The following is a 26,951-nucleotide window of genomic DNA, read 5'->3' as shown; positions in this document are numbered from 1 at the left end:
AGAGGCACTTACAAAGACAGATTTAGCTTGGATGTCGCTGGGAAAGGAGAGATAGACAAAGAAGCAGGTAATAATTTAACGTGAAATTAAGGTTAGATTTGAAGAAAAACATACAAGGTTTCCCAGGCTGAAACATATAAGTATAGAAACACACCTCCGACTCGTCGACAGTCCGCGGCCGGTCGTGCCCAGCAAGAGTACCGGCATCCAGCAGGTTCTCCACCGCCACCAGCCGCTCCCTCAGTCCGGTGTTCTCGGTCTGCAGGACTGATAACTCCCGCTTCACACCTGTCAGCTCCTGCTTCACTCCTGTCAGCTCCTGCTTCACACCTGTCAGCTCCTGCTGCATGTTGTGCACCACCACCACCCCCGTCAGCACGCTGATCCCGCACACCAGGGCGGCCAGGACGCCGACCAGCGGCCCGACCAACACGGGGAGACGGTCCCGTCGGGTCGGTCCACCGGACAGGAACGGACTCTGCTTCTCCGCAGTCATTCTTGTTTAGTCGGCCGTTCACTTTAACTCAGTTTTTTTTAACAAACTCTTAGAGCAAGCACGCTGAATTTCAACCTGTCAAGGAAGTAAAAGCTTGCGAGAAAAACCTGCTGCGCGTAACATGCTCTATTTTTAGGCATTGAGCGCTTCTATTCAGTACTTGTCCCCATTGGTTCAGGGTCTTTAACGTCATGTAAATTGATATGTTTACAACCTCAAGACAAATTGAAAGGAACAGCATTCTCATTTGTTGAAAATAAAAACAAAGTCCCATTCACATGGCTTGATTGAAAGCATATCGTTTTAAGCCAAAGTTCATTAGCCTGGAGGGGGGGGGCGGTTGCTTGCAGGAATCCATAATATCAATCTCTCTACCTCAGTTTCTTCTTAACATATTCTTTAAAGTTCTGCTATGTATTGTACACACGCTAGCAAAAGTCTAGGACTGTGCTCTGTTTGTTTGTTTGTTTGTTTCGCATAACCAGTAATCCGACTTTAGGCGTAACACACAAGTTTTGTACATGTACAAACTGCGTAAGACCTGACTGACATTATTGATATTACTATACATCTGAACCACCCAAACAATACACAGTTGAAGTTGACTATGTCGTCAACCACTGGAACTAAAGACGTCAAAAGACATACAAAGATACCAACAGCTGGAGGGGAATTGACTGTTACATGTAGTCACGATTTATTTCAGCTTGAAGCCATCTCAAATCAGGCAAAGCAATAAACTATTATTATATGCAGGACTGAGACTTGATTTCACTACAAGTAGCTTATGGTGTGCTTTTAGCCAACTCACAGCAAATAAAGAAGTCATATGAGTCTTCGATTAACATCCGCGAAACTTAGGGGAATATGATATTGTGGTTACCATACCATTGAATTACACAACATTTCGTCTGGGCTATTTCTAAAGCTTTCGCAAAGTACATGTAGTAACTGCTGCCCCTCACTAAACAGAAATAACAATTGTTCTGGTGATGGATAAAGGGAATATACAAATACACCACAAATCTAAACCACACAGAATTTGATATTCCTCTTAGGACCTGTTAAAACTGCCCTCATATTAGTGACATGAAAATCGTCACATCAAACTTTGAAATCTTAACGTTAGAGGCAAACACGAACTAACCACATCGAAAAAAGAATCAATGTCGGCCTAAATTTGACACAATGGAAATCTTTACTCTCCAAGCAGAGGTTGGTAGGAAAGATTGTTACCTTTATAATATGCCCCGGTTTTTTTTTTTTTCTGTCACTACCCAAACCCATTGGTGGGCATAGCAGGAAAACGGGGCAGAAAAACAGGGGCATATTAGAAAGGTAACAATATTTCCGGGTGTGTCATTAATGGTCTACTTGGTGCAGACGACACAGGTGAGTTCCCTCCCTTCCACGTAGTGGCCATGGGGGGAACACGGCAGGGACCCACAGCGGGCTTCCACGGGGTAGAACAGCGCTCCGTTATGGTTAGCGTGTGCGCCCGGTACGGCCTCAGGCTGCTCATCCACACAGACGTACTCTTTAGACCCGGCGTGGCTGTAGTGACTTGCCATGAGGTAACCATGGTACTCGCGGGTCCAGCCACTATAACAGGTGTTACGGGCGGGGATCATTAACTTACTGCCGCGGGTTGGGACGTAGCAGACCGCACACGGGACGTCGTGGTTGTCGAATGAGGAGTCAAACGGAGCGTTTGTGTTCAAGTCGTACTCAGCGCCGTACATGTAAGCCTTCCACCCCTGGACTCCATCTTGGTACCGTCCCCACTGTGGGTCGGTCGGCAGACACTGGTAGTTGGTCCCGCCGCCTGACTGAGTGTAATGTGTGCCTCCCGCAACACCTGAAATCATACAAGCTTTCCCAGTCTTAAGAGTCCAGAGACATAGTCAAAATCTTTATCAACTTGTCAAATTTGTTATGGAAATAACGCACTGGCACTGCAAGGAAGCCAGGAAAATGTAGCACCACGCAAGCCGTCTGTCTTCAACAAAGACATCTTACCGGAGTACACCAACTCTGCTCCGCCGTTATCAGCGCAAGTCGTCCTCCCCCATCGGATGTACACACTTCCTCCTGAAGAAAGTATATCAAAAAGAAGACGTGTATAACAGGAAAAATAAAAAAAACTATATCTATATCAACGTGGATCGTAGCCAGGCAGATTAAATGTTAAAGTACTACGTATATATTTGATTGACAAAGATGAAAAAGTTGTTACCTGCGCCTGGCGCCCTGTCTCTTCCCGGCGGTCCTGTGTCTCCCTTGTCCCCGGGTGGACCCTGCCATGGTGAGGATATACGTATATGTCACAGGGGAGATTGGAATCCAGGGGGATCCGGAATCCTCCTAGGGGAGATTGGAATCCCTATCTCCCCTAGGGGAGATTGGAATCCCTATTTCCCCTAGGAGAATCTGGAATTCCAATTTGCCCTAGGACAAGTGGGGATTCTTACAGGACAATCTCCAATCTTAAAAGGAGAAATTCTGATTGCATCAAAATGCTTGGGAAAATAGACTGAGTTTTTTCACACCTAAACTTTCAATCAATTTCAGCATAGGTAAGTGAATATGTAAATCAGACTCAGATATTTGAATCACGCCATTGTGAGATAGTGACGCAAAAACCAGTTTTTCCAGTTTGTTAGTGACTTGGTATATAAGGGATTGTTTCCCCCTACCAAGCCAGTCAAAGTGACAGCATACTGATCAAATGATGGCGGAGGATGTACAGCAGCAGAAAGCAGAATTCTACAGATTGGTTTAGGTGTGAAATGATTCAATCTATGAGTTCTAGTATTTCTACTACTGAATTGGGATCTGAATATCAGGACTCCAATCTTTCCTAGGAGGATTCCAGATTCCCGTAGGAGGATTCCAGTCTCCCCTAGGGGAGATTGGGATCCCTATCTCCCCTAGGAGGATTCCAGATTCTCCTAGGGGAAATAGGGATTCTAATCTCCCCTAGGGGAGATAGGGATTCCAATCTCCCCTAGGAGGATTCCGGATCCCCCTGGATTCCAATCTCCCCTGTGACATATACATGGACAACCATGTCAGGACAAGATAGAGGATGATGAGCGATATACATGTTTCCACTGATCTTGGCGTTTCTGGTAACTTACAAATATATACATAATGATAACGACCATTTAGCGATAAACAAACAAAAAAAAAACAGCGATTTGCAAACCTGCAAGCCGACAGGTCCCGCTGGTCCAGCCACACCTTGAATGCCATCCCGTCCGTCCCGCCCGGGTTGTCCCGCCGTTCCGGGCTGTCCGTCCTGTCCGGGCTGTCCGGCTGGTCCATCCCGTCCGTCTCGCCCAGGCTGACCTTGAGCGCAGCCTAGGAGGAAACGCATGTTCAATTTTTCATCATATCCGTGAAGGATACAAGAACAGCCTGCCGATTGCATAGAATGACTCTCGAGGAATGTAAAAAAAACGTCGCATTGAGCTATTATTGAACATGCATGGATGGTATTTTTGGGTTAAACTCAAGGGTTAATACTCACGGTCGAACAGCCCAGAGGAGCTGATAGCCTGTCTCTTGACTCGCACCGCGTCATCCTGACTCGTACTGACGACCTCCGCACCCAAACCTCCACCTTCCTGTTATGAACATTCTGTTGTTTTAATGGCGGGGGCGGGTTGGGGGTTAAGCGCTATAGTGTATATACACAGTATAATCTATTCGTCTTAAGGTGCAAGAGAGGCACTTACAAAGACAGATTTAGCTTGGATGTCGCTGGGAAAGGAGAGAAAGACAAGAGATGCAGGTAATAATTTAACGTGAAATTAACGTTAGATTTGAAAGAAAAAAACATACAAGATTTCCCAGGCTGAAACATATAAGTATAGAAACACACCGCCGATTCGTCGACAGTCCGCGGTCGGTCGTGCCCAGCAAGGGTACCGGCATCCAGCAGGTTCTCCACCGCCACCAGCCGCTCCCTCAGTCCGGTGTTCTCGGTCTGCAGGACTGATAACTCCCGCTTCACACCTGTCAGCTCCTGCTGCATGTTGTGCACCACCACCACCCCCGTCAGTACGCTGATCCCGCACACCAGGGCGGCCAGGACGCCGACCAGCGGCCCGACCAACACGGGGAGACGGTCCCGGCGGGTCGGTCCACCGGACAGGAACGGACTCTTCTCTGCAGTCATTCTTGTTTAGTCGGCCGTTTACTTTAACTCAGTTTTTTAAACTCATAAAGCAAACACCTTGAATTTCAAACTGTCAAGGAAGTAAAAGCTTGCGGGAAAAACCTGCACGTAACATGCTCTATTTTTAGTCATTGAGCGTTTCTATTCAGTACTTGTCCCTCATTGGTTCAGGGTCTTTAACGTCCTGTATATTGATATGTTTACAACCTCAAAACAAGTTGAAAGGAACAGCGTTCTCATTTGTTGAAAAAACAAAGTCTCATTGACATGGCTTGATTGGCAGCATATCGTCTTCTCTTAAGGTAAAGTTCAGTGCTCGTGTGTGTGTGGTGGGGGGGGGGTAGGAATCCATGTGGTCTTAACGCCACAACTCAGTTCCACTCCAGAATACAATACATCTTTCTCTTCTCTTTCACACACACACACATACACACACACACACAAACACTCACACAAACACACACACTGTGACACACCACACACACACACACAAACACAAACACACACACACACCACACATACATACACACACACAAACACACACACAGCTAGTGTGTTACGCCGAAGGGCGGTTATGTCGGCTATAAAGATACGGATGCAAACACCCAAAAAATGGTAACCTTTCAAAATTTACGAATACATGCCTTAGATACTACATGTAGACAATGAGAAACGTTCAATCATAATTCCCACACCTGGTAATTGTTTATTGAGAAAACCAAAACAATACACAGTTGAAGTTGGCTATGTCGTCAACCACTGGAACTGAATACGTACGTCACAACATACAACTAGATGCCAATGCAACATCTAAAGGAGAGGGGTGACTTTTACAAGTAGTCAACTTGAAGCCATATCAAATCTGGAAAAGCAACAAACTATTATGATATGCAGGATTGAAACTTCGATCATTCTACTTTAAGTAGCTTATTAGGTAAGTGTAGTCAAACCATAAGAAATCGCAAAGCAGTTCTGAGCCGTCTGATATCTGCACAACTTCAAAGAATATTACATTGCGGTTACAATACAATGAAAATTAAATTACACACGCTTGTGTGCTTGTAGCCAAACCTTAAAAGTAGAAAAGTGATAGCAGAATGGATGTGTCATTGATGGTCTACTTGGTGCAGACGACACAGGTGAGTTCCCTCCCTTCAACGTAGTTGGGACACGGCAGGGACCCACAGCGGGCTTCCACGGGGTAGAACAGCGCCTCGTGGCGGGTTGCGTGTCCGCCCGGTAGGGTCTCAAGTTGTTCATCCACACAGACGTACTCTTTAGACCCGTGGTGGCCGTAGTAACCAGCCATGAGGTAGCCATGGTACTCGCGGGTCCAGCCGCTATAACAGGTGTTACGGGCGGGGATCATTAACTTACTGCCGCGGGTTGGGACGTAGCAGACCGCACACGGGACGTCATGGTTGTCGAATGAGGAGTCAAACGGAGCGTTTGTGTTCAAGTCGTACTCAGCGCCGTACATGTAAGCCTTCCACCCCTGGACTCCATCTTGGTACCGTCCCCACTGTGGGTCGGTCGGCAGACACTGGTAGTTGGTCCCGCCGCCTGACTGAGTGTAATGTGTGCCTCCCGCAACACCTGAAATCATACAAGGTTTCCCAGTCTTAAGAGTCCGCAGACATATTCAAAACCTTTATCAAATTGTCAAAGAAAGCCACGAAAATGTACCACCACACAAGCTGTCTGTCTTCAACAAAGACATCTTACCTGAGTACACCAACTCTGCTTCGGTGTTATTAGCACAAGTCTTCCTCCCCCATCGGATGTACACACTTCCTCCTGAAGAAAGTATATCAAAAAGAAGACGTACATTACAGGAAAAATCAAATACTATATCTACATGAACGTGGATTGTAACCAGGCAGATTGGTTGATTAAAATGTTAAAGTATTAAAGTACTACGTATATATTTTATTGACAAAGATGAAAAAGTTGCTACCTGCGCCTGGCTCCCCGTCTCTTCCCGGCAGTCCTGTGTCTCCCTTGTCCCCGGGTGGACCCTGCCAAGGTGATCAATAAGTACAATCTTGTCAGTATTTTACACACATAAATACTTTTTTTGCTATTATTGATATGGTGTACATCTAACGTTAAATTGAAACCAGGATAAGTTTCGTACCTGTAAGCCGACCGGTCCGGTTGGCCCTGCCGAGCCTGGGACTCCGTCCCTTCCGTCCCGCCCGGCTACCCCGTCCCTTCCCGCGGGGCCAGGCGGTCCCTGCTGGCAAACTGCGATGTACAACAAAAGTTGTGAGTTGAGACCGTATCATTGAGAATTTTATTTGAGATCTTTTGATTAGGCCGAGAATATCTTGATAAACATGAAAATGAACTTGAATTTCCATCACCATTTTCACTACGGCCAGTTGTTATGTTCTATTATTTTAAAGTGTATTTACCAGTCATACACACGAGCAGAGTATTTGTACAGATGTACTAGTACGAGCAAGATATCCCGACACTCACGTCCACCCAACACCGGCCCGTCTCTCTTCACTCGCACGGAACCATGGTCTCCGTCGTCTGGCATCATTAAGCCATCATTCTGTTTAAAACGGCAAACGACAGCAATGTACTGACTGCTCGTTAAATTGCCAATCAATATAGTTAAGTGTTAGACTAGGGACAAATAAAAAGCACGCGTGTTACGAGTACACAATGCAAAGAGCGGACATTAAGTTACATACAATTGAATGGGGCTAGACTAGTACAACAACAGTCACGGTTGAGTGTATTACGCCCCCATTCAAATAGGACGGCTTTCATGACGCTTTCTCTGCGCCCTGAAATTGGCCTGAGCGCGAAGAGAGCGCAGAAAGATCGCCAGGATCGCCATGGGAGCGTGCTGAGAGCGCCATGATCGCCGTCACCTCGGCGACTGTTTTGAACCAGCTCATACCATCGCCGTTAGAGTGACGAGGATGGCGATCCAACAATGAGCACAGAGTAAATTTTACAAATGACGATATCTGGTACGGGGGATAATGTAATCTCCAAGCAGATCTTTCGGTGGCAAGACAGTATCCATTGGCCAGAGGAGTGTCCATTAGCCACCGAAGTTAATGGACACTCCTCTGGCCAATGGATACTGTCTTGCCACCGAAAAATCTGCTTGGAGATTAGGGATAATGTTGAAAGGTTAGGCGTACTCGCCTGAGACAGATCGTCGGCCACCTCCCCGCCGGTAAAGCCATGGAGGCTCTCTAGAACAGCCAGACGTTCTCTAGCAGCGGTCAGCTCCCGCTTCACACCTGTCAGCTCCTGCTGCATGTTGTGCACCACCACCACCCCCGTCAGCACGCTGATCCCGCACACCAGGGCGGCCAGGACGCCGACCAGCGGCCCGACCAACACGGGGAGACGGTCCCGGCGGGTCGGTCCACCGGACAGGAACGGACTCTGCTTCTCGGGAGTCATGTTTTCCCCACTTTTAGGCTATCAACACTTTATCCACGACTGTTGAACGGTTACCAAGTCGCTCTGAGTTCTGAATGCTCGCAGTTGTAGACTCACAAGGAACTAAAATGTCGAGAAAAACAACACGAACCAAGTTTTATTTCAGGACTTCTTACGTATCATGCTTGGTTCTCATTGGTTCAGTGTTTTTACTTCCTGTAAGTTGATATGGCATGTTTACAGGCTTTACTCAACCGTTGTACAAACGTTCCTAGAAGAAAACGTCGATGGGAAAAATATCTGACGGCTGACATCACCATCACACATTCTCATTGGTCAGAATGTGATTGACAGTTTACCTCGTCCCTGTCTGTGAAGGAAGGTGATGCTAGCTATAGGCAAACATACTTGTTGCGCAACCTGCGTGTCTTAAAGGTCAACGTTCTATCGGGTTCAAAAAGGCGCTGTGGAAAATACACTACCAAGCAAGGCTTACAGACAGAACAAAAACAATACAAAGACTCACAAATCAATAATAAATGGGGCAATGTGTGTATATTTCTTTTACATTTTTCTTTCACAAAAGATCCAAAGGTATACGTCAGAATCTGAGGTAAACGTTAACCTAGAGCATCACACGTTTTCCTGAAATCTCAGAATTAGACTCAGGATATTCACTATGTGACGGTAAATAGTAGATACAAAACAAGACAGGCAGAGAAATACCTGCAAGCACAGGACGTTGACCTCTAACAGTAAATACTGATATATCTACACAGTCATAGTCATCCATACCCATGGTTACAGCACATAGTATATGTCCAACAGAACACAGCAACATGGTATTTGACATTCCTCATTTAGTAAATACAAGGCGTACTTTTTATTTGCATCGATGTCAAAAACTCTCATAGTATCCTCTATCCGCGTTTAGCCCAAGTACAAGTAAGCTAAATTCGATTATTCTCCACCCATCACTGAAAATCATAAAGCAGTGATTATACAAAAATAATCCCAATCCTTTCCCAAAAGGGAGAAAATTTTATCAAAGTCACAGTCAATAAGTGTATTTTGTCTAGCAAGGACGGACAGTCCAAATAAATTAATGTCAATACCTCATTTCTAGGAACGACAAGAGTGACACTAATTCACAGAATTCATTAATGAAATAAAGACCTTTATTGTACAAAAATACCCAACACGTTACGTACAATAATAATGGTCTACTTTGTGCAGACGACACAGGTGAGTTCCCTCCCTTCAACGTACTGGCCAGGGAGGGAACACGGCAGCGACCCACAGCGGGCTTCCACGGGGTAGAACAGCGCTCCGTCCTGGTTTTCCCGCCCGCCCGGTACAGCCTCAGCCTCAGGCTGTTCATCCACACAGACGAACTCTTTAGCACTTTGGTGGATGTGGTATTCAGTCATGAGGTAACCATGGTACTCGCGGGTCCAGCCGCTAAAACAGGTGTTACGGGCGGGGATCATTAACTTACTGCCGCGGGTTGGGACGTAGCAGACCGCACACGGGACGTTGTTATTGAGAAGGGAGAAGGAGCCGAACGGGTAGTTTGTGTTCAACTCGTACTCAGCGCTGTACATGTAAGCCTTGTTCCCTTGGAGTCCATCTTGGTACCGTCCCCACTGTGGGTCGGTCGGCAGACACTGGTAGTTGGTCCCGCCGCCTGTGTGGCCGTACCATTCACCTCCAGCCACACCTGAATAGATGTACTCAAAAATGTCAAGCGAAAACGATGAAGCAAGCAAGTCATCAACATCATCATGTACTATTAATAAGAATGCGGTGAAACGTGTGCCTCCTGCAACACCTGAAATCAATGTATAATGTTTCCCACACTATAGCTACAGACATAGACCATCTGTCAATTATGTTCATGGAATTTGAACTGGCGCTGTGATGCAGCTAAGAAAAGGTAGCACCACGCAAGCCGTTTGTATTCAACAAAGACATCTTACCCGAGTACACCAACTCTGCTCCGCCGTTATCAGCGCAAGTCTTCCTCCCCCATCGGATGTACACACTTCCTCCTGAAAAATTTATTATAAAATGATAAAGAAGCGACACATGAATTCAATGTAACAATAACCATTTAATATCAAAATTATATATACGTTTATATGTGGATCGGGCGTAGCAGGCAAAATATGAAAGTATGAAGAATATATTTGATTGACAAAGATGAAAAAGTTGTTACCTGCGCCTGTCGCCCCGTCTCTTCCCGGTGGTCCTGTGTCTCCCTTGTCCCCGGGTGGACCCTGCCATGGTGAGGATATACATGGAAAAACATGTCAGTATAACAGGATGCTGAGTGATATGTATGTTTGAACATATGTTTCTGGTTGCTACAATGTCTACATATAATGGTAACAAAACCTTAGTATAAACAACGGGTATCTGCAAACCTGCAAGCCCACAGGTCCTGCCACACCTTGAACGCCATCCCGTCCGTCCCGCCCGGGCTGTCCGTCCGTCCCGGGCTGTCCGGCTGGTCCATCCCGACCGTCTCGCCCAGGGGGACCTTGAGCACAGCCTGGGAGAAAACGCATGTTCATTTTTTTGAAGGACAGACCAATCTCACTGCAAGCACAGTCAGCCCCTGTGTTTAACTAGCGCTGTTCTAACTGAATAGACTGACTCAGGAGGAATGTAAAAAAAAAAGTCACCTGGGAATATTGCTGAACTAGAACACGATTTGAAATGAAACATTGTCATTGTGTTACTTTTTCTCCTGGATTCACGCATTGTGGACTTGCATGCATAAATAGTATTTTTAGTGATCAATTGTAGCAGATTTAGATTTAATACTCACGGTCGAACAGCCCAGAAGAGCCGATAGCTTGTCTCTTAACTCGCACCGCGTCATCCTGACTCGTACTGACGACCTCCGCACCCAAACCCCCACCTTCCTGTTGTAAACATTCTGTTGTTTTAATGGCGGGGGAAACTATAGCCTTGTATATACACACTATAATCTGTTACTCTTTATCTATTCGTCTTTAGGTGCAAGAGAGGCACTTACGAAAAGAGATTTAGCTGGGATGTCGCTGAGAAAGAAGAGAAAGACAAGAGAGGAATGTAATATTAACGTTAGATTTGAAAGAACACATAATAAAGTATAGATATACCTCCGATTCGTCAACAGTCCGCGGCCGGTAGTGCCCAGCAAGAGTACCGGCATCCAGCAGGTTCTCCACTGCCACCAGCCGCTCCCTCAGTCCGGTGTTCTCGGTCTGCAGGACTGATAACTCCCGCTTCACACCTGTCAGCTCCTGCTTCACACCTGTCAGCTCCTGCTTCACACCTGTCAGCTCCTGCTGCATGTTGTGCACCACCACCACCCCTGTCAGCACGCTGATCACGCACACCAGGGCGGCCAGGACGCCGACCAGCGGCCCGACCAACACGGGGAGACGGTCCCGGCGGGTCGGTCCACCGGACAGGAACGGACTTTGCTTCTCTGCAGTCATTCTTGTTTAGTCGGCCGTTTACTTTAACTCAGTTTTTTTTAGAAACTCTTAGAGCAAGCACGCTGAACTTCAAACTGTCAAGGAAGTAAAAGCTTGCGGGAAAAACCTGCTGCGCCTAACATGCTCTATTTTTAGGCATTGAGCGTTTCTATTCAGTACTTGTCCCTCATTGGTTCAGGGTCTTTAACGTCCTGTAAATTGATATGTGTACAACTTCAAGACAAGTTGAAAGGAACAGCATTCTCTTTTGTTGAAAAAACAAAGTCCCATTCACATGGCTTGAATGAAAGCATATTGTCTTCTCTTGGGGGGGGGGGGGGCTTGCAAGAATCCATAGGGTCTTAACGCCTCAACTCAATTCCGATGTATCTACCTCAGTTTCTTCTTTACATTAGCTTCTTTAATGTGAAAGGTACCGGTGTGCTATGTACTGTACATATGCTAGCAAAAGTCTAGAACTGTGTTCTGTAACCACCTCAGATTGCTTTAGGTCCTATATCTATCTGGCCCAACAATTCACTTTGTTATTCAGTGTTGAGGATATGTAACGTTATGTGTAGATGTATATGACTATACATATCAGTTTATCTATCCTACGCTAACACTTTGTCTATGTCTATCATACAATCTGGAAAACAAGATTTAAGCATTTACTAAACAAAGGATTCACAGTTCAGTAGCAAATACATAAGACTTCAATACCATTTGTGTAGCTTTCACTGTTTATTTCTTATTACAGTATATATATATATATATATATATATATATATATAACAACTGAAAAATAATGCAGATGTTACTAGACACATATCAACATATCTACATGTAAGTATCTACAACGGAATTGCAACAAGACAACCACAAGTTACGTTTATACATCGGTGGTATTTTACACGCAAGTGATACGCATACTATATTCTTTACGTGAAGAATAGTATATCTAATGGCACCACATGGGGGTATTCATAACATATATATATATTATACAGCGCGATATATAGATTGTCATCTTAATGACTGTATGAAGTGTTAACATAACACACGAACTTGTCGGCTGTCATTATGACAAGCTATATCGTTCACGATAAAAAAGAGCAAGAGCTGATGCGAATGTATGGCAATGTAGCACGTTCGGTGCCTTGTAGAGCGGTTACATCTGAAACCGCAAGGTGGCGTCCTAAACAACTTCCATGATAAGTTATGCAAATATAAAGACTCGATGGTACTGTAGTATTGGGTAAGTGACCATCATCACATAATACGTTTTTTTTAAATCCCAGCAATTCGGGTTGTTCACTGACAATACACTGACATACACCAATTGATATTCTGTTGGCAGAAAGCAATCTGGAAATCTGTTGCAGAATAAAAAATTCCGATCGTATGGCACTTCACTTTCGTGGCAGATAAAATTTTATTACATCTCATTTTCTTCTGGATGCTCAACAAATATCGTATCTAACATCGTTTATGGCAGCTTAAGTATGGCGAGCAATGCCAATGTTACTAAATATTAATGCCAATGTCTTCTTCACGATCGACCAGACAAGATAATTTTCTAAAATCATCGAACAATATGGCACTTTTTAACTCATCTGTTAAGTAAATTGTACATTGAACACATTTGAACTTAAGTAGATCAACAAACAAGGTAGACACTAGGAGGTCTACTAATGAAGCTTGCAAAAGCAGGCGAATTTTTACCATGTTTCACTGAAGTTCTATAGGGCTGTTTCACAGTACACTTCACTGGTGGGACTGTACATTTTCGTAATGAATCAGTATGTCATATCTTCATGGCAGAACCCTTTGGGTCTGCAGCTTATTATACTCTGTACCTCTTCCCCCCTTTAATAGTGCTGGGGTCACATTTTCAAACCGGGGCCCGGTCGGGCAGTTTGATGGAACGAAAAGCATGATATTAAAGACAACAAAGCACAAAAGTTGAAAATATATGTCATGGGAACTATTTGTGTATATTATTGGTATGGATTATTGATTTTTCGTTAATCGAAACAGCCCAGCCGGGCCCCGGTCTGGAAATGTGACCTCAGCATAAGTTCCTGTCACATATAGTCAAATATGGCTTCCCTAACACTGCTGAACTCAGTTATAGGATGTAGGTCGGGAACAAGGTCGGCTGTGGTTGGGCTCTATTCGGGTGTTAACGGGAGGTTCGACCATAGTTGGCTGGTCATCGGGAATAGGTCAGCAGTGTTCGGGAGGGGGGGTCAAATCTGACTCAGATTTACCTCAAATAAGTTCTATTCGATTCGAACAGAAAGGTAGGCGTGGCCTAAATCTGATCAGACTGAACCCGAACTTCAGCCAACCTTGGTTGGTTGGTTGGTGGTCGGGAGAAGGTTCTGAATGTGTGACGTGGGGGGCTTTTGTAATGGGGGTGTTTGTGTCCCCTTACAGCACCGTCAGTTTCTGGAAGATGATAAGCGGTTTGTCTGTGTCGCCCGGGAGCACCACTCCGTCCGGTACCAGTATGGGCGGAGGGGGTTTGCTGAAAAAAAAACACATGTAAAGATAAATATACACTTCTGTTTTTCGTGGTAGGAAGAAAAGCGAATCCGTCTTCTCTACGACTATTCTATTATTCGATTCTAATCATAAATACGACGAAGAAAACCAAGGAAAAGAATATCTCGTATCTGTATCGGTATTGTCGGTATAACCGCCCTTCGGTGTAACACACCAGCTTCGCAGGCACGCGGCGCGGCGGCAGCTGGCTATATCACACCGAACCACCAATCTTTGCACCTTTAATTGCAGGAATTGTTTCTAAAAGCTTTCTAGTGATGATGTGCTTGGTGGCCTGGAACGAGTTCCACTCTACGGTAGTTCTTGGAAACTACGAGTTTTTGAACACATCAATTCTTGGTTGATAACTCTGAATTGACAAAGCACTGATGATGAAACATATTCCCTACCTGACGTTTTCCACCGAGGCGATGGTGTTCGGTAGCGGCTTGCCGAGCGTTTCCGGCATGGAGAGCATGGTGAGGCCGGAGAAGATGGAGACGAGGCCGAAGGTGAGCAGGGGGAGGGGCCGCCAGGTGTCCGCCAGCAGGTACACGAACGGCGCGATGATGCCGCCCACCCGCGCCAACATGGTGGCCACGCCCAGACCCATGTTTCTAACGGAGAGAAACGTAACAAACGTTCGGTTATGGGAAAATCAGTGCAGGTACCCATGCGCATGGAATACATACATTGTTTATCATATAATATATGGGGAAGACATCACCCGATGTAGAAGAGAGACGACGGCCTTACAACAGAGGGAAGACTTCTGCAGACATAGAAGACGTATCTTACGACAGGCTGAAAAATTCTACAAACATATGAAGCGTACCAGCACCTTACGACAGAGGGGAGACGTCTGCAAGCATATAGAAGACGTGCCTTACGACAAAGGGAAGATCTCTGCAGACATAGAAGACATACCTTACAAGTTACGACAGTGCAGACATAGAAGACATACTTTACGACAATGGGGAAGACTTCTGCAGACATATAGAACTTCGAATTCTGAAGACGTACCTTACGACAGTAGGGAAGACCTCTGCAGAGTACACGTAGAACACGTTGAAGCTGACGCTGATGCCGAACCTCCCCACCATGGCCAGCACGGTAGAGATCATCTCGTGCGCTGGACAGGTTAAACGAACATTCAGATATGGGTCTTACGTTGATCCATACAGGGCAAAGGCCAATAATCCGTATTTTTAGAAATGATTTTAGCTCAATGTTATAGGTAAGGGATTTAGTATGTTTACTTTATTGAAAAAGGACTTCAGCCACATTTGGGTTGTCCGGTTCGATAAAAAAAGGTTTACATGTGGTCAAGAGGGGTCAGAGGCCACTTGTGTATATCAGAGTGATATTCACGATATGTTCTGCTGTATAAAATGTTCTCGTTATGGACTAAATTGACACCTTTGACATTGAATTACCCTGTTAATTTGTGTTTTTTTCAATGTCAAAAACTTAAGTAGATGACTTTTAAAAACATTTTCCTGACATAATCACTATGTTATCATACTTTATTGACGTCCTTTGCTGTGAACGTAGGATGATCTTACCACATGTATTGCAAACACCCTTCTGGTGATGTTTCCTATTTCTATATTTAAAAAAAAATTCAGTACTTACTATGCGGTACAGCAGCAGTTGCGGCGCATGCGCAGCCGCCTAGCAGCATGAAGACCACGGAGGGCAGCTTCCTCCCGCACCGCTCCATAGTGAACCACGCCACAAACACGCCCACTAGTTCCACGCATGCGCTGGTGATGAAGTTGACGTAGTGGTCCCCCGCCAAAGCTGCGGTTCCCACGCATAGACCATAGTAGACTGCAGAGAGGACGAACCTGTGCGGAAACAAGCAGCGTTCGATCTCAGGATCAATTTTCAAAACAAAAAGTTAGTTTCCAAGCAGGTCTTATGGTAGCTGCAAGACAGTATCGAATTGGCCAAGACAGTATCCATTTGCCACCCGAAGGCTGGCGGAAAAAAGATACCAGTACAGTTGTATTTTTTGTTTGTATTTTATTCGCACAGTTATCAAAAATAAATTAAAAAGGTAAACAAAATTCTTAAAATAAGCTAATGTGCAGGAGGAGGCAGAAAGCCTTCAGGGCATGTAGATTAGGCCCTCCTCCTTCCCAAGTTAATCACGAAATGAAAGGTATGAGATCAATATAATAAATGAATTAAAGGAAAAAACTAATAACGTTGAAAACAAAAGCCCTATAAAACGCCTGAATCACGTAAAAAAATAAGCCAAATCCTGTTTGAATGGTTACAAAAGATCTCATGATATACTCATGACATGGAGTGTTTGATGAAATAACAGAGAAATTGCAACGTTGAGAACACTACTACAAACGTTGGCAGTAATACATCAGACATAGCGAGGATAGCTTCCAAGAGTAGTATGTACAGAGGTCTGGAAGGAAAGCTCACCAGTTTGTGGATATCAGTATGGTTGTGGCCCTCAGTTTGGGCGTGCGAAGCAGGTCCAGCATGGTGTAGGTCCTTGGTCCACAGTCATGCGGATCTGAACCCTAAAGATTCAATAAGACAGAAACACATTTTGCAAGTCAGGCGTCCTCCGTGGTGCAGAAATACAGGCCAACTGTATGTCAATGTTTACAATTGGCAAAAGCATTGTTGTTGTTTTTGTTTGTTGTTCTTACCTGCCGGTTATCCTTACGTCACTTCCTCTTCCTGTTTGCGCCGTCCCTTGCAGACCATCAAACCCACTCTATTCCTCTCTAATCCTTTCCCGGGATTCGTTAACGAATCCTCCTTAAGTGAAAGAGGAGTTGGGAGTTGTGTTTTTTCAAAGACAGCACACAATGCATGAAACAACATGCCAAGTTCCAACACTTGTACGTAGATATGCAGTGTTTAACTGTATTACCTTTCCCCCGGCTTCGTCGATGAGTTCGTAGATTTTCTCCGGGATGTCGACGCCATTTTGTTTTGCCGCCTTCCTGATGACAGCCTTCGCCTCCTCTGACTTGCGATTGGTCAGTAGCCAGCGGGGAGACTCGGGCGCCAACCTGCGGACAACAACAAGGTTCTTTTCTTTTCTTCTTAAATCTGGCGTTCTTTTCTTTTTAAATCTCAGACTACCAGGGTTTCAATTGATCCAGATTTACTGTTTTATTTTGTGTTGGAAATCTGGGATATCTAATTTGCACCGAAAGATTGACTCCAAACTTTTGCATGTGGCTCTGAGGGGTCAGAGGTCACTTGTGTATCTTAGGGTCATATTCACGATATGTTCTGCCGTGCAAAATTCTTAGTCTCCACGAGACTTCTTTTGCAGGCTGAATAAATCGTAGAAATCTGCCTAAAAAGGGTATCAATTGGCGAGAGAAGGTAGCCGGCCAATTTGATCGTCGATGGCCAGCTACCTACCCTTTTTAGGCAGATTTCTACGATTTATTCAGCCTGCAAAAGAAGTCTGGTCCATAGAGACTACAATATTATTTCCTTCTCCTTTCTTGTCACAAGGACAAAACCCTGGGCATATTTACACATTTTAAACTCATAAACGGTGATAAAAGGCAAGTGCTATTTTACTTCTATTGCCTTATTGCCTGCTTTTAAATCTCTTCTGGATTAAATGCAAGCTCAATATGACAACTTGAAAAGGATGTCTTTACCACCAGTAGGACACGAAGAGGACGAGCGGGATGGACATGGCGAGCTGCAGGGTCCGCCAGTCGCGGAAAAAGTAGGCCAGCACACCGAGCAGGATGTAGCTGATCACCATGGTGAAGGGTACGGACATGCCGAACAGGGTGCGCATGGACGTGTGGACCACCTCCGTACCTGGGCACCAAAGAGACATACAGAAGACGTTAGCGTTCAACGAGTTAATTTTTTAAAATCTTTTAAGTGGTATGGCAAAGCATACTTAAGCCTGGCTTCCAGTTTATCGTGGTTAACGTTTGGGCAAGCTCTCCAGCTTAATTATAGGCTACAAAATTAACAAATATATGCAGTAAATTGCAAAAAATATTGGAAGATGGTGATGATCATCATCATCATGGAAGATGATACTAGAAATTCTATAAATGAAAATTAAGAGCCCATCATTCGCCATACCATACCATGTGTGTTAAGTCATTTGTTCAACCTTCATGACAACGTACATTTCATAATGAAGTCAAACTTTTTTGTCAAACATTTTTATTCGCACGCTCGCATCATATTTGGGGTTCCAAGAGGATGTCATCCATATAATTGATATCAACATGGCCTAACCAAAACAGCATGATTAAAGACAAGCATATTCCGCAAAAGTAGGGTTTCCGCAAAACAGCGCATCAGAACTTTTGACTCACCGATAACGATGCCCGAGTAGAGAAAGCCGTTCATCGTCGCCCCGATGATGAACCGAAGAGTGACGAAGGTGACGTAATCCGTGGCGAAGGCGACGGCGAACATGAGCGGGATCTGGACCATCAGGCATAACAGCAGGATAGGACGCCGCCCGTACCTATCGGGGTTTTACCGTTAAGATTTAAAATTTTATCCTTGGCTTCCCAACGTTCGCACAGGAGCACTGAAGTATATAGCCTCCTTCGCAGACTTCTTGGAGCGGCGAGTTTTTACACAGGCTAAAGAGTATCTAATACGGCTGAGGGAGTATCTAATACGGCTACCGCGTTAGAAACCCTTTAGCCCGAGTAAAAATTGCGTATTAAACCCACACCACCACACCACAATTAAACGGCGCCGCTCCAACAAGTCTGCGAAGGAGGCTACCCATCGAAAAACAGTTCTGTACCTTTATTTCTACAATAACTGATGAGCAAGGAGAAGTTGAATTTATGTAACGATAGTTTGTTACATTTGTATCTGTTAAATCGTGTCCATTCATCTTGTTTTGTTGTGACCTGTACTTAGCCAAATGTGGCAGAAATGTGCAAACAAGGTCTTCATTCATTCATTCATTCATTCATTCATTCATTCATTCATTCATTCATTCATTCATTCATTCATTCATTCACTCATTAGTTCCGCAGTGGACAACGACTGTTCTTCGACGATACTACACCACATAAAGCACAGGGGTGTGAAATTATTTTATTCCAATGGCCGAAACTGCAGATACAAAAAAAATCATCTGGAACCCAATAACTAATCATTTAGCGAAAATCAAAGAAATTTGCGAGAGTTATAGCTGCGAACACACAAACACGACCAAAAAATACCTTCCCGCGAAAGGATATCTTTTCCCCAGAAGGTAAACACACACAGACGGACAGCTATCTGACCTGTCAGCCATGGCTCCAAACAGCACGGCGCCCACACACACCCCGGACATGTAGATGGACTGTGCCAGCTCCGTCAGCCACGCCTTGTTACACACCAGGTCAAACTGGAAATAAACACAGGATACAATTTCCCATTCAGTATCCATCGTACCTACTAGACAACTTGGCATACGGACTTAAAAGACACCGAAATCAAATTTAAGGCAATTTTTCTAGGTCAATTGTCCGGTATTTTTTATGTAGTAAGTTAATCAAGTGAACCTAGCCTCTACCAGGCTTGGGGAGGCGGCTGGAAAGAGTAGAAATCGGCCAAATAGAGAGATAAGCATGTCAAGGGAGTGCGGCGAAATGTTCTCTCAACGGACAAACTCCCTTGGCATGCTTATCTCTCTATTTGGCCGATTACTACTCTTTCCAGCTGCATCCCCAAGCCTGGTACAAGCTATAATCAACCCTATACCGCAGCATACTGATATGTGAGGCAAAAATGTGATGTCGCTGACGGAAAACGGTTGCCTATTTCGTATCGTAGGCTGGTTCTAGCTGTTTATTGGTGGTAACAAAAATAACAAAAGGACTCGTGGCTTATTTTGGAGCTATTTCAAACGCTTCAAGTAGGGAATAATGACGAGAGTGTGTCAAGAAATGGCAGTAAATTTCACTATCATGCATACATATATCCTCTTTCTGATTTTGCATTGGATGCCTTTAACTAACCCCCGTGTCAGTGCGTGTAGCAAGTGCGACAGAAATAGGATCAAACATACACAACAAAGCCACATCAATATGACACCAATAATTCATTTCAGCTGAACAAAAGAAGAATTATAAGCACAACCGCGGACACGCTATCGCAATTGCGTTGCACCTGGGATACCTGGCGGCATATAAATTTTCAGGGAGAAATTTTGATGTTAAATTTTTTGCCCCTCCCCTTTAAATTAGTTTAATCAGAGCACTAGAACGCTTCGTCTATTTTGGGGGTTCTAAATTTAAGATGACGTCACGGCGCTCCTGGCCAGAAATTGTCATGAATCCATATCCAGATTTGCTTAGAATACAATTATAACCCTTGTGACGCCCAGCAGTATATTATTGTTTACAGATCCTGTTTGAGACAGATGTGTCACGGAACCAAAACAACACAGCATTCTTCTGATAAGCTACAGTAGTTACCTGTCCATGTGTAACGTATGGGTGGGAGCAGGAGACACGAGAACAGAGGCACTGATGCAATACTGTATAGAACTATTATTATTATTATCCGCCAAAAAGCAGTTACTCAAGCAACTGGTTATGATTTCCCAAATCATATCCAGTTGCTTGAGTACCTGCTTTTTGGCATATCTTATTACCTGGATGTCTAACCTTCTTCGACGTATTATTATTATTATTATTATTATTATTATTATTATTATTATTATTATTATTATTATTATTATTATTATTATTATTATTATTATTATTATTATTATTATTATTATTATTATTATTATTATTATTATTATTATTATTATTATTATTATTATTATTAAAAGTGCACCAAATCTTTGATTTGCCAATGATGAATATCTTCAAATATCAGGAAAAAAGCCATCCAATGCAATTTCAGAGTAGCAAAATCGCCATCTTGAAACATCAGTGGCAGATAATAAATCACCTATAACCAGAGGGCTCTCTCATGAGACAATGAGGAGTCACTAAATCATTTTTGCTTCGGTTCTGCCGTCTGAATGGCGCCCTGCCGAAAGTTAACGCAGTTCCTCCCAATTTAGTCCTGACTAAATCAAGTCAGAAACGTTCAAACGACCTCCAGTTATCGATTCTGTGACCTCCCGCGTTAAGAACCGTGGAATTCTTCTACATTCCAGGGTGTAGGAATTAATGTTCCGTGAGAAAAGATATTCATCCCCACGTTCTAACTTAGGGCACGGCCACATTTCCAAGCCGGCCGGGTTGTTTGCGTGAACTAAAAATAAACAATTTGTATTAAGAGTATACACAAATAGTGCTCATGGTTAATTTTTAAAAACTTGTTTGTGTTTTGCTGTCTTATATCATAATTTTCGTTCCATACGACTGCCCGACCGGGCCCCGGATTGGGAAATGTGACCGCGCCTTCACTAGTAGGTACTGTTTATACTGCCACCTCAACTGTATCTGCAGACGCGTCTTCTTACTAGTAGATTTTCCGTTTTGCAAGCGGGCTATGTGCAGGGCACTAGAGACTTGTACTAGGAGAAGTGGGATCCATCACCTCAAGCTGCTTCTGTTTATTTGTACACAAAACTGCAACAATCTCAGCGAATGGGACTTTCTTTTATTTTTCCCTGATTGAAATACGGTAAAACTATATTGAAAGTGAGCAGGTGCAAAAGTTTCTCAGCTCAATTATGCGAGGATATGCATCTAAAATATCGATTCGCACCAGTAATTTTATTACAATTTGCCTCGATCGTGACGGATAATTGCAGACACTCTGACGCTTCCATGACTGATCTTCCGTTTCGAAAATATCTGACATGCAGGGAAAATCTAGCCTCTACCAGGCACCGCGGATCGCTGGAAAAATAGTAGAATAATATACCAGGGGAGGTAACCGGCCAGAGAAGATCTTCTTTGGCCGGCTATCTCCCCTGGTATATTATTCCTTTATTTCGGCCAATTTGTACTATTTTTCCAGCTATCCGCGGTGCCTGGTAGAGGCAAGGGAAAATCTACTCTCCGAGCGGAGGTTGTGGTTTTGCAAGGATTTTGAGTTATTTTTGGCTTGTTTTTAGGCTTTTTTATCGGTGTTTACTTGTTTTGCACTGGAATTTTAAACCAAACCTCTGCTTGGAGAGAAGAGAAAAACAGTTAGAGGAATTTGCACATATTTTTGTGTAAATCAAGCATGAATAAAATGCAAAAAAATCCTCGTTGACAATTTCTGCGCTTTTTCAGCTAGTTCTTGCAACCTGTAGCAAGTAGGTCAATGGCCCTCAAGCACTAGCACTAGTACTGCTGCTCAATCTACAAAGGCTTTATCCACCCCGTGATGTATGTGCTTAGCTGTGCATGTGTAAGGGCCTCCGAAGGGGATTCTAGGAACACGGTGCATGTTTGATCTCAAAGCGGATGTATGTCCGGCCCTGATCAGCTAGCCTCTACATACCAGGCTTCGGAAGCGGCTGGAAAGAGCTAGGAGAAATTGGCCAAAAGACAGATAGCATGCCAGGGAATTAAATTGCATTATTACAGTGATCTTTTAACATGTGGCAGCATGCCAACGACCGCAACTGATGCTAGTATTCAGAGCCGTTTATATCCCGTTGATTAACCAGTGGTTACGCCATTATCGATGGCAAGTGGAGAACAAAGAAACTGTAACGGAAACCCTATAATCAGAACAATTTTTCCCCAATTCTGCTGTAATACTATATAATGGCCGAGGTTGCAGTTGTTTTCATGAAAAGTAGCTAGCAGCCGCAGACAGCCTGTCCGGATCCTTTCCGGTGGCATTTGTCAGCGTGAAAAAAACATGGCGCACTGCCCAGAACGAACTATAACATTTTAATGTTACTCGTAAAACACTTTTGGTTGAGCAGCGTTCAAAGCACACTGTATGAATAATTTAAGAAACCTTCGCAGTTATAGCTACGTTTTACCATCAATTGTCGTGTTTTATTATCTTGCCCATTGTGTTTTACCAAGGACATTCTACAAATGTGATGAAAGCTTCTTGGTTTTACCACATTTACACCGATCAGTCGGAATCGGACTCGGTAAATGACTGTAATCCTTTTTGTATGATAATACTGTATACTGTATGCAGCTATTACCATACAAAAAGCATTACCGAGTTGCCACGGCTAAATCGGACTTCGCATAGAGCACGGTGCATAGATAGGGCCACAGTAAGTAAATTTCATGGATGACATCCTCCGCAGAGTCCAAATCTAATGCTAGAGGGCGAAAAAAAAAACAAGGCGGGCCCAAAAAAACAAGATTTCTATATTTTGAAATTTTGACATCATAAATCCTATTAAACAAGAAATGATACCTATATGGTGCTAACTTTACTGCCAACTATCAGAACACCAATTTGTCACTAAAACAACAAAAAAGGGAAAGATTTCAATCATTGTACAAATGGTTTTGATTCCGTGGGAACGTATAAAAGGAACAAAATACATCTTTGCATCAAAGTAAAAGTAAAAAAATAAATCAGAGCCTTGTCTTGTCTCCTCTCTTCATGTTTATCTGCCATACACGTTCCAGCATGGCAAGGCATGCCATTTTGTCCATTTTCGGAATGTTGACCACCGTCAAAAGGCAACAAAATTTCTTGTTTTTTTTTTTTTTCCAAAATCAGGCGAAAGTCAATTATGCGCGCGGATGTCATCCATAAAAATTACTTGCTGTGGCCTAGAGGCGGCGAACAAATTATAGAGCGGTCTGCCCAAGTGAAAGAAACCTGACACCAAGCGTTAAATCTATATTTTTTAGCTCGCAAAAACCACACACAGATCATATCCCTTTTTTCATGCTACCTATCTATTCAGTATGGACCTCACGTTGCATTTTCAACCTGCCAAGCCAGACGCTGTCTGTTTTCTGTTTTGCCAGACTCCCTTTGTCAGGATTATGGAAATACTGTAACGTTACCTCCGTAACGATGCTGCTGCTATACTGGCTGCGGTCGTACACCCATCCATACTCGCAAGGCGCTATGGTGGCGTTCTCCCCGGCTTCAGCTCCTAAATCCACGTACATATTGCATTGGCTCAGTCTCAAGGTGCCCCCGACATTCTCCCAGGGTATGCTAGCGTTAAGTCCTTCGGTGGCATTCCCTGCATAGCCCGCCCGGCTGTTTTCGTGCAGGCGGCAGCGATGGTCGGTCATGGCTCCCAGGAAAGTCATCGCGACCATGTTAAAGCCGGCCGGGATGCCGACTAGAGACATAGCGATGGCGGTGATTTTTTGGAAGCGGCCGCAGCGGCCGAGGTGCTCCAGCGCGGCGTCGTACTCCATTTTTTATCGAGGCCGCGAGCCGGGCTAGGCTGCACGTCAGCGCTAAGCGGCGATGTGCCGAGCGGCTTCAGGCTCAAAACATACCCGGCACCGCTGGGTATAAATACTGAGCCGTCCACACAAACCGGTGCGAACCGGTCTAGCTATTATGTCGCCTTTTCAATCAGCTGACTGGGTCCCGGGGCGGCTGACGTCACACGCAGCTGCATTACCTTTCCACCCGGCTTCTCCTAGCATACACAACTACCCTGCAAGCAGAGGTTGCCCCGTGTTTTGCGGGTTTGGTTGGGGAAGTGACTGAAAAAAGGGGCATATGATGAATGAAGACCTTTATTGTACATTTGTGTTCTACAGAACTAAGTACAGGTCGCGTGGGTACAGAACATGAACATAAACATATATACATTACATACATATAAACATATAAGAGTGTAAATAAATTTCTAATTTCTATTCTTTTCGGCTTCATCTCGCTTAGTAGTGATTGTATGGATAGCAAGGTCACAGTTTTCCCCACCAACCTCTGCTTGGCGAGAAGCTAGCCTGGTTACCAAAACATCGTCTCCGCAAATATTTCCCGAGTCCCCTACATCCTCTTTGCAAATTTGCGGAGAGGATGTAACTAGGACTAGGAAGCTATAACAGGTTTGGTAACCAGGCTATCGAGAAGCATACAGCGGCAAGGAAACAATGGCAAAAAGGAGGTCACGTAGAGTTTGAAGTGTTCAGACCAATTGTCCAATGTAACCTAACCTTAAACACACGGTATACGACGCGTCCGTTTAAATGGACGGAGTGTTGACATGTTGGAATACTATACAGTTTGGCTGATGTTTTCGCCTCCACTGCTGGTTATGTTGGCGGTGAGAAAAACTAGCGACAGCTGAGGGCATTTCTGGCCGAGGTGTTATATTTTTGACGTGTTTTTCTCTTATAACACAGTTATATCCCCTTAAAGGCGCATCCAGTGCAGTTTTTAGGGCTTGGAAACCTAATTTTTCAAAGTCAATATTCTAGTCATTTATCTACATACTGAGTTGAAATCACACTATCCCAATGTATATTGACCCTCATGGAACAAAAATCCCCCACATTCTGACAGAAAATCGTTACTGGAAGGGTCCTGGGCTGATTTTTAGGGTACCACCCAGAAAAAAAGGTCTCATCTTAGGGCTTCTTTCTGTAGTTTAAATGCCAAAAGTATGAAATGCTAATTTATATGTGCTAATGTGAAGTAGTGTGTGTCAATATCACAACAATTGCCTTATTCAGAATATTTCTAGTTTTGCTGTCCTGAAATCACATTGGATGCACCTCAAAAACATTTTCCTTTGGCCTTACGCCACTAGAAGATGTCCGGACCTGACTAATAAAGAGATAATTCTTGAGGTTAACGTTCCAAGAAGATGAAAATATAGCGTTTCTTTTATGAATAACCAGTGACTTTATACAGAATTCTCTATATGGTTTGGAGTAACGACTGATGACCCCTTTGACCCTCCAAGCTACTTAGGATAGTGGGTCTGCATGGGGTGATCCTGGCAACGCTTTACAAATGTAGGAGGATCGGAAACGCGTCATGGTAAATGCAGGAAGTCTGGCAACGCGTTATGTTCGGGCGTCAAATTTGGTATCTGTGGGCAAAATAGCAATGTTGCTGAGGGAAAAAAATTGTTCTGTATCGTAGGCTCGTTCTAGCTATTTATGGGTGGTACCCAAATAATAAAGACACTCCTCATGTAGGTGGTTTTGGGACTATTTCAAACGCATCACGACGAGTATGTACATGTGTTATGAAATGGCAGTGAATGTTTATGCCAGACAAATATCCTAATCCATAATATTTTTTTCGTTTTGCCGGAAATCACACAGGATAGGAAATCAACAAAACCACGCTTCAAGCAAAGCTTTTCAGGTCAATGATCTTATATATTACAGTATTAGTGACATGAAGGAGGTTACATCTATTGACAAAGGTATAGATTACAAGCGCCCCACAGCGGCTTACCTACAAAGTACTGTAAAGGTAACGTTATAAATTGGCCAAAAATGAGATACAGTACCTGGTATGGAAAAAAGTTAAAAGTCATTTCTCCTGTCTAGTTTTCCTTCTTTCTTATTCAAGTGGGTATAATGTCCTTGCCACAATCAAAAACTGATACGGGGGTCCGTTCATTCAACCGATTCCGTTGATTGAAAATGGGTCAAGTAACTGGCCTCCTGTGCATGTGGGAAGTTTGATACAGCGTTTTGAAGAGTTTTTAACGCGTTATTTTAATTGCCGGCCATCCTACAACCAGCTACCGAGAGAAGGTTCCATTCCGCCCGTGTAAAAACTCTTCAAACCGCTGTATCAAAAATTCCCACCCGCCCCGGAGCCTGCACAGGAGGCTATCAAGTAACACCCCTAATTCTGATTAACTATTGAATCTAGTTGGCCAATTTCGAATATTTTTTCCAGCATACATTCTATCATGGATTCGTCCAGTTCTCAGCATACCTTATAAAATAAACTAGTGAAACACAGCAGCAAAGAATGCGAACAGTAG

At 44.0% G+C, this 26,951-nt stretch overlaps 3 protein-coding genes across 10 annotated transcripts in view; all 3 read right to left on the bottom strand.

Moving 5' to 3' along the window:
- LOC109464683 (short-chain collagen C4-like) overlaps positions 1-8,289 on the bottom strand; it is a 10,613-nt gene extending 2,324 nt beyond the window's left edge. For 2 of the 7 annotated variants that reach the window (XM_019761724.1, XM_019761726.1), the window contains exon 1: positions 331-588. In XM_019761724.1, the coding sequence (XP_019617283.1) occupies positions 331-496 (166 nt within the window). In that variant the 5' untranslated portion in view covers positions 497-588. Of the gene's footprint in view, positions 1-302; positions 589-1,169; positions 2,355-2,515; positions 2,588-2,732; positions 2,794-3,704; positions 3,860-4,028; positions 4,126-4,382; positions 4,753-5,487; positions 6,276-6,404; positions 6,477-6,636; positions 6,698-6,816; positions 6,927-7,163; positions 7,243-7,850 lie in introns of those variants that run through there. The other 5 variants (XM_019761729.1, XM_019761728.1, XM_019761727.1 and 2 more) reach the window with 5 other exon arrangements.
- Positions 8,290-9,253: 964 nt separating this feature from the next.
- On the bottom strand, positions 9,254-11,670 carry LOC109464684 (cuticle collagen dpy-2-like). Of its 2 annotated transcripts, XM_019761732.1 has the most exons (7): positions 11,419-11,670; positions 11,243-11,376; positions 10,927-11,023; positions 10,520-10,647; positions 10,312-10,372; positions 10,073-10,144; positions 9,254-9,813 (listed from the first exon to the last, which is right to left on the bottom strand). In XM_019761732.1, exons 1-7 carry the CDS (start codon positions 11,582-11,584, stop codon positions 9,317-9,319), a joined length of 1,155 nt encoding a protein of 384 aa, XP_019617291.1. In that variant the 5' UTR covers positions 11,585-11,670; the 3' UTR covers positions 9,254-9,316. The 2 variants fall into 2 exon arrangements, with proteins under 2 accessions (XP_019617291.1, XP_019617290.1); XM_019761731.1 differs by having other exon boundaries at positions 11,243-11,670.
- Positions 11,671-13,627: 1,957 nt separating this feature from the next.
- Positions 13,628-24,570, bottom strand: LOC109464543 (organic cation transporter protein-like). Its single transcript, XM_019761545.1, has 10 exons — positions 24,037-24,570; positions 19,390-19,493; positions 18,454-18,608; positions 17,770-17,938; positions 17,019-17,160; positions 16,559-16,659; positions 15,749-15,963; positions 15,137-15,245; positions 14,524-14,730; positions 13,628-14,096 (listed from the first exon to the last, which is right to left on the bottom strand). Exons 1-10 carry the CDS (start codon positions 24,400-24,402, stop codon positions 14,000-14,002), a joined length of 1,665 nt encoding a protein of 554 aa, XP_019617104.1. The 5' UTR covers positions 24,403-24,570; the 3' UTR covers positions 13,628-13,999.
- Between the last annotated feature and the right edge of the window lie 2,381 nt (positions 24,571-26,951).

Source organism: Branchiostoma belcheri, unplaced genomic scaffold (genome assembly GCF_001625305.1).
Source record: "Branchiostoma belcheri isolate BF01 breed outbred unplaced genomic scaffold, Haploidv18h27 scaffold14, whole genome shotgun sequence".
NCBI lineage: Eukaryota > Metazoa > Chordata > Leptocardii > Amphioxiformes > Branchiostomatidae > Branchiostoma > Branchiostoma belcheri.
This window is presented reverse-complemented; position numbering and strand designations above follow the sequence as displayed.

What these genes read in the sequence shown, in the direction of transcription:
- LOC109464543 (XM_019761545.1), bottom strand. Translation starts at nt 24,402, where the DNA reads ATGGAGTACGACGCCGCGCTGGAGCACCTCGGCCGCTGCGGCCGCTTC. An exon ending in TCGACGAAGCCGGGGGAAAG is followed by an intron (nt 16,660 to 17,018) that starts GTAATACAGTTA and finishes TTGAATCTTTAG; the next exon opens with GGTTCAGATCCGCATGACTG. An exon ending in GCCTCGGTGGAAAACGTCAG is followed by an intron (nt 14,097 to 14,523) that starts GTAGGGAATATG and finishes TTTTTTTTTCAG; the next exon opens with CAAACCCCCTCCGCCCATAC.
- LOC109464684 (XM_019761731.1), bottom strand. Translation starts at nt 11,584, where the DNA reads ATGACTGCAGAGAAGCAAAGTCCGTTCCTGTCCGGTGGACCGACCCGC. An exon ending in GGACTGTTGACGAATCGGAG is followed by an intron (nt 11,024 to 11,242) that starts GTATATCTATAC and finishes TGTTTACAACAG; the next exon opens with GAAGGTGGGGGTTTGGGTGC. An exon ending in AGACGGGGCGACAGGCGCAG is followed by an intron (nt 10,145 to 10,311) that starts GTAACAACTTTT and finishes TAAATTTTTCAG; the next exon opens with GAGGAAGTGTGTACATCCGA.